General features: G+C 31.3%; 1 protein-coding gene across 1 annotated transcript in view; it reads right to left on the bottom strand.

Annotated features, from left to right (window-relative positions):
* LOC123703411 (mucin-17) overlaps window positions 1-12,032 on the bottom strand; it is a 69,149-nt gene that overhangs the window by 7,985 nt on the left and 49,132 nt on the right. The window contains exon 2 of the mRNA XM_045651371.1: window positions 157-222. Coding sequence (XP_045507327.1) covers window positions 157-222 — 66 coding nt within the window. The remainder of the gene's footprint in view (window positions 1-156; window positions 223-12,032) is intronic.

Below are 12,032 nucleotides of genomic sequence, written 5' to 3'. Positions count from 1 at the left end.
TATTAGAGAATCTTAACATAAAATATTATATTATCTTCACCGTGTGTGACGTGCTTAATAATCGATCAAAATAGGAAAAATATATTTAAATTTATTAAGTTGTTTAGTATCTGTACCTGTAGTTATTATACTTTAAGACATGCAATGGAAACTCACCCCTATTCTCTGGAACTCCTTCCCTTTTTATTCTAGTCGCATCTATTGGCTCGTTTTCATTTATATCTGTAAAAAATAAAAACAAAAATGTAATATGTCTCTTTCTCAAGAAAATTAAAATAGATCCTCGCCTAATCCAGTGTTTTTAAACTCTTATAGCAGCTTCACCTGTATGTTTGTAGGCTTGTATATTTGTAAGAAACCTACATAATTACAGCCAATTTTGGCCCACTTAAAACGGTCAGATTTAATTCAAACTTTGTCTACTTATCGAGGATCAGTAACAATACAATAATTTCATGAGTTTATCTTATTAATGCGTGTAAAATTTTTCTCTATTAGAGTATGCTTATTACGTATAAGTATTTGTTACTATTTCTACCAAATCGTGTTTCGGTTTTAAAACGAAAGTTTGAAATGCGTTTACGTGCCTTATCTTTAAGTAAAACGTATCCAATTTCCCATCAAGTTAGAATAAGAAAGTGTTTGGCTGCGCACGTCCCATCTCGTTGGCTAGTCCCAAATGAAATGAAAATTTATTTGTCTCAATTAGGGCTACCGCACACGGGCCACCGGCCACCGGCCACAAAACGCCGCCACCGACATATTTCCTGCACTTTTCATACATTTTATATGGACTCGCCGCACACGGTTGACACCTGTGGCGGCCACACGCTACACGCTTCCAGCTTCGCGTGGCGGCGTTTGTGGCTGTGGCCCGTGGCTCGTGTGCGGCGACGGTTATGATTAGCCGCAAAAACCAATCATATTATAAGTAAAAAGGTAGGTTAGGTAAACATTCGATCTTCAAAAAGGGTCGATTACACCTCTAAGTAAGATGGTCAGATCAACTATCGTGAGTGAAAACGAGACAACTGAAGTAAAATGTAGCTAATTAGCATTCATCATCATCATCATCAGCCCATATACCGTATACGTTCCCACTGCGGGGACACGGGCATCGTATGAGGGTAATTACGAATTAGCCACATTTCGTCGTAATCTATCAATACCTTTTTATTTATAATATCATTAGCTATAACAATTTACAATTATCGACAGATTATTGAAATAATTTTAAGTGCTCTAATTTTCTATTACTTATGAATGTCGCAATATAACCTAGATGTACGGAAAGTTGAGAGCAAGGCCGCAACAGAATTGAATACTTATCAGTACATTTTTTATTTATTTAAACTGTGATTGTCATTCAATTATCTAATATCATAGTTATAACAGTTCAGATCTGCTAAAAAAACGTAACGATTGCTTTAATTTTTAAGCTATTGCATAGCTTCTATCGCGGGCCTTGAGCGCGGGGACCGAATCCAGAAATTCCGTAACGAAAAAATACCTCACGCTCCCCACTCCGACGGGCATGGAGGTGCTGCTTGAAGGCATGCTATGCAATAACTTTACCGCGGCAGTCCCGGAGTGCCACACGTCATTTTTTTTTGGATTATTTTATCATAAGCTAAGTAAAGAAAGATCTGAACGTATTATAAAAAAGTAAGTTTTGTGAGGACTTCTATTTTGAAGTATTTGTTATTACCTACTAGTGTTGTACGAAAATGCATTACCTAGGTTATTACATTGTTACGAAAATCCTTAGAAATATTATCTAAAACTAAAAGAAGGTCCAGTTATTGATTATAACTTCGCCCAATATAAACTCATATCCTAGCATTTATATTCAGTGTAAGTATAATATCGGTGAAAGAAAGTTGACATACAAACAGACAAAAACTTCGGAATGCTTCCGACAGGAACTCTTACTGGGTCAGTACGCACCCTGCATTCGCTTAGAATCGAACCTACTGACTTAGATTCAATACTCACTTATAAGGTCTAAGTTATACACTGAAATACATTTAACAATACTTTAAAGCTATCGCTAATATGTTGATCACGTTCTGAAATTAATGACGGTAACTTTATGAATAAGAAAAAATATATTAAAATAAATAAACAGTTTTGAAAGAACCCATCACCTAATTAAATGACATTATGAAATTATGAAAATGGTCGATGGTCTATTTTGCCATAAACCATTTTGAAAATTGCTCTTTTAAAATATCTCTAGGTGCATCTGGAATTTGATAACACACTAGCTGTGAACTGCGGTTTTACCCGCACTGCTCCGCTCCCCTTGGTCTTAACGTGATGATATAGCCTTCCTCGACAAATGAGCTATCTAATACCGAAAGAATTTTTCAAATCGGACCAGTAGTTCCTGAGATTAGTGCGTTCAAACAAACAAACAAACAGACAAACTCTTCAGCCTTATAATATTAGTATAGATTATTAGATGTAATACACATTATTAATTAATATTGACTTCGTAAAAAGCACCGTAATGTACTAAAACTAGGTTTTATTTTATATCAAGCAAATACTTTATATTTTCTATGTAATATTGTTTAAATGTATGTATGATGAGTGTACATAACATACAAGTATGTATGTCAGTAAGTTAAGTTAATGTTTAATCAGTCACTTTCGCTTTTTTAAATATACTTTATACACAGGTTAACAGGTTATAAAGAATGATATTTTTACAGTTTAATATCAGCGTTATATTATAGGATGTGAATAAACTGTTTTCATAAAACATTTATTTCTTAAAAACTCTATCAGAAACTCTACAGCATTTTCAGGACTGCAGTTTTGAAACATACATATACCCATAAAAAATATATCTAAGACTGCTTTATAGAATTGGTTTAAATACAACTATTAATAATTTATGTTTATTATTTCTTAAGTTGATCCTATTTCGAAAGCATTTTACATACTAAAAGCTTGAATCATGAAATGGTGCAAGCGCGAGCGTGACGGATAATATGCACCTATTTCCCTTATATAAGTGGGAGAGAGATAAAAAACTATGTCACTGGGTGAAGTCATTGCACTTAGAAATAGTCGGAACGGGCGTAAGTGTTGATGATATTTTGATATCGGAATTTGATATTTATTGTCAAGGGATAAGTGACAAGATTGTTTGTACGAATATTGTTTATTAAATCTGTACAGTAACAATGTTGGATTAGCAAGGTCTAATAATGCAGTGAATGCCAGTTTTGTGAGATATGGCATATAATAATTTATTGATGATTAAATAGCTTTTTTAATTAATATTATATTGGATAATAATTGATGTAGATATTTATAAGCTTTTAAAAGCTCTTCACCGTTTTCGTGTTATAGCGTTTAGCGAGTATAAAAAATTATTAATTATTGGATGATTTATAAAAACGAAAAAACTTCTATAATATTTTATTTAATCGATTAATTAACTTTTTAAAATTTTTTAAATAGTTGTTGGTAAATCTCAAAAATAAGAGAATACAGTATGATGAAAATACAGTGCTTTTACTACCACGCAAGAATGTGCTTTCATCTCCAACTTATTATGATGTCATTGTGTTCATTCGTTAACCAAAACTATGTTTGAATGAGTCAGCAAATAAATCAAGGAAACAATTGACTTTTACGATTTTGACCCAAAATCCTTTACGGCTAACTCAATGAAATGCTTGACAAAACATGAGTCGTAGGTATTTGTGTGTACATTATTTGACTAGCAGTCCGCCCCGGTTTTGTCCGTGCAACATGTTTACGTTTTCTCTACATAAGAAGCATTAACGAAATCGGTTCAGCCGTTGTCGAGTTCATTTTAAGTAATTAAGTGATCTTATCGAGACATTAATTTATATTTGATCGAACCTGGAACCCACCATACGCTCATGACATAACCACTGCACCTACTCAGAAACTGCTATATGAGTTTCGATAAAATATCTCAACTGAGATCAGGCGAAATTTCGCCATCTACCACGACCGCACAATTAGTATAAAAAATATAAAATTTGTCACTTTAGGATTATTAAAATATCACAATCTAACGCAACGCGTCCGACACGATGTCGCAACGATATATAGTTAGTCGTATTGTGTAAATGTTGCGTCCCGGCCATTATGCGATTTTAATCGTGAGAGATTTTTTTGCGAAATGCAAATATTTGTACCTATAAGCGTTTCTTCTAATGTGAAATCTTTGCGACATTTTAAGTTGGAAATTAAATATTATTTTTCAAATTATGTATCAAGTATCAAGTCTATTTGAATACACTATTATAACAACGAATCCCTACTAATATTATAATATTATAAATGCGAAAGTAACTCTGTCTGTCTGTCTGTTACGCTTTACCTCTCAACCGATTTTGATGTAATTTGGCACAGACAATCTTTAGACCCTAAGAAACAACATAGGCTATTATTTATTGCGAAAAAAACACCACGCGGGCGAACCCGCGGGCGGTGAAGCTAGTGAATAATACATACGAATAGATAGGTTTTTAATTACTTAGCATTTATGTAAAAAAAAATTCTTTTGTTCAGAGTCTGTGGTCTCATGGGCGGCGCCAATCATCGCTTTCTGTACGCGCAAGCTCGTTTGCCGACTTACACATTTAAAAAAAATGTTGAGTATATTATCAAAACTCATACCAAAATAAATCTACGCAACGGAAATGAATTTCCGATCTAAGAATTGTTATTTCTTTGGAACTTTTTGCTCCATAATCTTTTATTAACTCCCACTATATTTTTAGTAATTTCCCATTTTAAATGACCTTCTATGTATTTTTAAATGAAAATTAACCAGATTTAATATTTCTTAATCAAAAAATTGTTCTCTTTCAACACTATTAACTTAACTACTTACTTAACTTTTAACACTAAGTACTTACTAAATATTATTTCAGTATGTCTAAACATATATAATTACTAATTAAATAATACTAATAAATGAAACAATACATAAGGCTTATCTAAGATGACAAACGGGGCAAGGTCGCCCGATCACTTAGAAAGCCTGATAACCGGTATGTTTACACAATTTACTGAACCGATTTTGAAATGTTTTACATTACAACTCATTATAAGAGAATGTCCGCTAATTCTCAAACCCTAATTAAAGCTGGGTTCTTATTTTTAAAGTAAGAAGTAAATAATAATGTAATTCGTCATGATTCATCAATGAATATCTTTATAGATACTATAAAATTCGATTCTGAATAGGTATATTTATTGCGTTGTGAAGATTTTAACCGTCTTTATTATATACTAGCCGCATTTCCCAACTCTGCCCAAATTGAACCTATGATAAAAATAAAGTTAATCGTAGACTTTTTCTCTCGTTAATAATGTAGAGTCCTATGTTTGCTCACCAAATAACGTTAAAACCGACATTCATAAATACAAGACAAATCTTTTCTTTTTATAATTTCAGCATATATTTGTAAAATAGTCGCCATTAAACTCAAATATAGACAACTATCTTGTGGTACTATTGTAAGGACAGCGTTCGAAGCCGGGCGACTAAATAGATATACTTAATATTAATTATAAACGGTTTTTGAACATCCGGATTATAAATTAGATGGTCAAGGATGACCAGGTTTTTATCTCATATCAAAAATGACTCATCAGGACGTTAGGTCATCAATTTACAAAAAAATATACATAATACACCAATCAACGTATTGTTTAAAAAAAATAATATGGATTTATTCATTTTACAAATTTGCATTTAAATGTTGTAGAATAAGTGATGGAGCAACAAATAGGTAATTAATAAATTTAAATATTTACATACTTAAAACTTAGACTTTAATTATCATACGTGTTTCATAGGCTCATAGATACTTAAAATGTACGTTTGCTAGAGCAAACGGATCGGATAAGCCACTAAGACGTTAAAACGTCTTAAGTGGCTTATCCGATTTTGACGAAACTTTTTAGCTCCCTATCATCAATTAGTCGGGGAATGGGAAGTAAATATAATTATTTATTACTACTAGCTTTCCACCCGCAGCTTCGCCCGCGCAGTCAAAGAAAAACCCGCATAGCTCCCACTCCCGTGGGATTTCCGGGATAAAACCTATCCTATTTCCCGGGGTAAAAAGTAGCCTATGTCCTTTCTCGGGTATCAAAATATCTCTATACCAAATTTCATGCAAATTGGTTCAGTAGTTAAGGCGTGATTGAGTAACAGACAAACAGACAGAGTTACTTTCACATTTATATATACATAATAATATTAGTATGGATTTATTTATTAATCTAGGGTTAATACAATCTAAATAGAATTTAATTAGTTGTATATTTAATTTATGCTTATATATCGCCAAGTTTCTTTAGTTGCTGATAATGTCTATGATACGCGCTATGATAGCAGCTAATTCACACGTTTTGGTACAAATTTGTTTTCATATTTTTTGTCATTAAAACTGACAGCTAAGATAATTTGAACATACATAAGCCGTGAAACCGGTAATAAAATATTTAAATCAAAAGTACTTCAAAAAAGTGATAGTTCTCAAATTACGTTACTATAGGTTTCGAAACGATTACGTCAGATTTGATAAAATTATTGCATGATGTAGAGCGGGTACGGTTACAAGTGAACTCTAAGTTAGCACTACAGCAAAAGTACTAGGTTCAGTTAAGTTGAGGTAAGTATATTTGTATCTATTAAAGATCATTAACATGACTTATTTATTTAAAAATAAGACATTTGTAAATAATTAGATTATAATTCATTTTCGGTTTAATCAATTAATAACTTTATGTAACCTAAGTGCAGTGTAAGTAATTTAGAATAGAATAGAAAACACTTTATTGTACAATGCACACAAAAACAAAATTTACAGAAACGATGTGTAACTTAAATGTACAATTTATTTACTTTCCTAACTTTCTTCATATAAAATCAAATATCCCAATTAAATAGGTACTTAAATACCAGCTTTCCGCCCGCGACTTTACCCGCGTTTTCAAAGAAAAACCCGCACAGTTCTTATTCCGTGAACATTTTGCGTGAAGCAGTATAAACAAACATAAAAACTTTTGCATTTTTAATGTCAGTAGGATCATATTTTATATATTTACTATTCTCTTTTTTATTAATTTCATTCCACAGAGTAATAAAGCAGCAAATACTAAATATAGTCCCACAGTATAATTGCATGGGAAGTAGGGAAACCCACTTATGTTCGTTTGCATATAATACTGTTTCGTATACTGGTGTTAAGTTTCAATTGTTGTGTGAAAAAATATGGCTCAATGATGTTGTAGAAAATAAGTAGTAAAATAATATCTATACTAATAATATTGTAAATCTGAAGAGTTTGTTTGTTTGTTTGAACGCGCTATTCTCGGGAACTCCTGGTCCGATTTGAAAAATTCTTTCGGTGTTAGATAGCCCATTTATCGAGGAAGGTATAGGCTATGTATTATCACGCTACGACCAACAGGGGTGGAGCCACGGGGATGAAACCGCGCGGAGCAGCTAGTAATGAATAAATCGCAGTATTCATGAAAAAATATGATTATGTTAAGTTAAAATAAGTTTATTTAGAAGGACGATATATTATATAAGGAATATATTAAGTAAATACATTATTCCCTCTGTCTATAATGCTTTTATGTTTCAACGACTGAACTCATTTTCATGAAATATAAGATGAACTGAACCTTTAGAAAAGCTTATTTTTGTCACGAACAAAAAAGCAAGCAAAATAGGAGATCAAAATGCGTATGTGATGTCACGCAAGCAAGGTGCATATAGAAAAACTAATATTATATAATCTGAAAATGTAGTAAAATGTTTGTAGTAGGTATGTATGCAGTATGTCTTCTAATATATATATATAAAACTAGCTGCGCCCTGCGGTTTCACCCGCATGGCTCCGCTCCTACTGGTCTTAACGTAATGATATATTATTGCTTATAGCCTTCTTCGATAAATGGGCTATCTAACAATGAAAGAATTTATCAAATCGGAAAATTCCTGAGATTAGCGCGTTCAAACAAACAAACTCTTCAGCTTTATAATATTAGTAGGTATAGATTAATAATTTCAACCCACATACACATTCTTACAATTTCCAACTTCACAACAATAATTTATCTATGAATAAATAAATATTGTATCTTACTTTCACTATAAACGAAAAAAGATAACAATGAAAGAATTTTAAGCAAAGAAAGTGAGAACTGGTGAAAGTAAAGAATTCCTAAATTTTTTTCACACGATCAAAGTGATAATTGATATACAATTATTATGTTTGCACATAGAATACTATGATATGGTAAATCGATTAGTGTGTTGCTAGCTTCAGGTTTATAGAAACTTTTTTCATACTATTGTGTACACTAGCTTGAACATGCAGCGTCACTCGCATAAAAAATTAAAGGGGCTAATCAAGACTAATCTATCTTTGTTTGGTTACTTCATACAGATCCTATGAGCTTTTTTGCGCAAAAGTGTAACAAACATACATCGCATATTCTTTTCTTTTATAAGTAATACATTCTAGCTGGTCTCCACGGTTTTAACTACAAGCCTATATCTCTTATAATAATATATATAAATCTCGTGTCACAATGTTTGTCCTCAATGGGCTCCTAAACCACTTAACCGACTATTATAAAATTCGCACACCATGTGCAGTTCGATCCAACTTGAGAGATATGATAGTTTAAACATGTAGGTACCACGGGCGAAGCCGGGGCGGACCACTAGTAATTATATATTTATAAAAGCCTTCCTCGATAAATTGGTTATCTAATACTGAAATAATTAGATATTCAAAGTTCGTAGTTCCTAAGATTTGCGCGTTCAAAGAAACAAACAAACTCTTCAGCTTTATAATATTAGTATAGATAACCAAGGGAGATCAAACGTTAAACTTATATCCTACTTATATATTATAAATGCTAAAGTTTGTGAAGATGTGTGTGTGTTTGTTACTCTTTCACGCAAATACTACTGGACCGATTACAATGAAATTTAGCACACATATAGAGGATAACTTGGATTAACACATAGGGTAGGTTTTATCCTAGAAATCTCACTGGAACGGGAACTATGTGGGTCTTGCCGGTTCTCCTTTGGTAAAGCGGGCGAAGCCGCGGGCGGAAATCTAGTTATGTAGAAATAAGCTTTTATGTAGTGACTTTGTAAACTGTAGCAATTTTGTATACTTAAAATATATGACCGTGTAAACAATGCTTATATAGAACAAATCCATTACATAGCTTTAGTTTATTATTACATATTTTAAAATGACTTACAATTATTGTAAACGTAGTACTGTTGTTCGTAGAGTCAATGAGCATCTTAAATAATATGTGTGAACAAAATTAACATATTTTACAAGCTACATTTTAAATTTTACTTTCTAAATAGTTTATTATAATATACACAAACTTTTTCTCAATTATTTGAAAGCGAGACGTGTTATTCGACATTTTGCGAAGAAAGTTCTATATTCAAAATCGAATCACATTCGCAAACTGCGTTCGAAATTTAAATTAGGTAAAACAGATCGAAACGAAATTCTTCAGAGAACTAAGCGATTAATTTTGGAAAATGCACTTTATTGTATCGCGATAAAATGCTAATTTGTGTATCCTTTGATAATATAGAGCCATGGAAATTCGCAATGGAATTTGAACTTTATTGTTATGGAATAAGGTTGTAATTTCATTGACGCTTTTGTAGAACAGGTGACGAATGTCAAGTACGGACCATCGATTATAGAATCATTATTTTAGGACACTTTCATCAAAGGTCATTGGCGTCACGGTGAAAGAATTATTTACATAATTTTAATCGTATCGTGGTTGATTTGTTAATGACAATAATTTTGTATTAACTATCGAATTATGTAAAACATATTTATTTGTAAATACGACTGAAATTTCTAATGTATAACATGTTAAGAAATTAATTTTATTAAAAAAAATGACAGAAAACATTAGATATTTTATAATATTTTTTATTCACATTTCACACTATCACCAAAACCTGTGTTTAATATTATTTTAAGCAAATGGTTTACATTAAGTTTATAATGAAACCATTAAAATATAAAACTGGATTCGTAATATTGTAAAAGGTTAAAGATTTACCGCAGATATTACCAGATCTTGACCTACATTACTGAAATACAATCATTGACTACTTATAAAATCGAGATGATATAACAATTATACAATAATTTATTATTAAAAACTGTTTTTCATCCATATGTAATAACATAATATTGAATAAGAAATACTCACGAATAAAATAATTACAACATTAGCCGCTTCATTAGCAAAAGTAATGTATTAAAAAACAAAAACGTCTTAACCTAACCCAACCTTAACTTTTTTTCTATCAAGCCAGCATTTTTTTTTTTTATAAAGAGACATTTATATTGTTATCTGTAGACACGTGACGAGAGAAAACAACCTGTATTCGCGCCCGAATTTAAATTTAGAACCTGTTTCGCGCGCTTTTCACTTGACCCCCTTTGCGATCGTGCTGTCCTCTTCACACGTCTCACTTTCGATTTTGATAATCTGTGGATAACTGTTTTATTGTTTACAGACGAAATAATTAAACGTTTCGAATAGGTTTTGAAGGATTGGTTATTTATTTTTCTATATCGTAACTAGCCCGTAATAATTATTTACAAAATATGACAGAAATATTTTTTTTATAGTAACTACATACCTACATAGTAATTAGTATTATGATTTATGATATGTAAGGACATCATGTCTGTCTGTCTGTCTGTCTGTTACGTTTTCCCGAATTAACGTCTCAACCGATTTTGATAAATTTTGGCACAGACAATCTTTAGAGAGATTCATACGCTAGTGGCTACCTTTTATCAAAACACAACGCGGGCGAAGCCGCGGGCGGAAGCTAGTAATAGAAATAACTAAGAATGAATTAAAAAAAACTCAATAGATGTTTATTATATTAAAATTAACATAACAAACATTAGAGATAACCTTTTAAAATGTCAACCACATCGAGCTACGGTAATTATTAAAGTCAAAAGTGTGTTAGATTTAGACACGTTTAATTTTATTTTACCCACGTATTTATATACATAGTTAATTATTTAATTACCGTATAAAAATAATGTGCTCCAATTAAAAATATTCTTAATGTGAAACCACAGATTAAAAATTAAAAAACCAGAAGTGTTTGCGGAATTTCTCTGTACCTTTATAAGAAGCATTAATTTTTTTAACGAACTTAAACATGTTTTTTTTACATGGCAGTATTAAAATTGTGTATTTTGTGTAATTTTTAAAATGTGTGTTTATTAATATTAAAATCCTGTCCTTAATAAATTAAATTTGTTAAAAATAGTATTAAATTGTTTGTTGTTATTTTGTCCCATGTAATCCCATTAAATGAAAAACCTTCACATTAAGAACACAATAATTTATCAGCGGATGACACTTCAAGTAAATTATGTTTTCCTAGTACTTGGATATTATAAATCAAAATGGCCAATAGATTTTCAAATTCTTAATCCCTCTGTAAATAAATATCAAATTAAATAATGTTTTCCATTAATTAATGAACATATTGATAAATAAAAAAAATATTTAATATTTATAACCTACTAGCTTACCGCCCGCGGCTTCGCCCGCTTTCTCTTAAGCGATTTGAAATTTAAACTATCCTATCTCTCAAGTTGGATCGAACTGCACATAGTGTGCGAATTTCATTATAATCGGTTATGTGGTTTAGGAGTCCATTGAAGACAAACATTGTTGACACGAGATTTATATATATTAGAATGATAATTTATAAAACAAGTAAACTTAGTACTTATTGTAAAATAGAAAACTACGTATTTAAAGTATTGGAAAATAATATTCACGATTGTGTATGTCCTTAAAATGTCTTAGAGCAGGCTCCAAGGAGATGTTCGTTTGCAATTTTCGTAAATTTTCTAAAAAATCTTAGAGAAAGTGTAAGAAATGTTATAGTATGCTATATATTCGTGATCTAC

This window comes from Colias croceus, chromosome 26 (assembly GCF_905220415.1).
Source record: "Colias croceus chromosome 26, ilColCroc2.1".
Classification (NCBI taxonomy): Eukaryota; Metazoa; Arthropoda; class Insecta; order Lepidoptera; family Pieridae; genus Colias; species Colias croceus.
The sequence above is the reverse complement of the archived record's forward strand: the minus strand, read 5'-3'. Positions and strand labels throughout refer to the sequence as shown.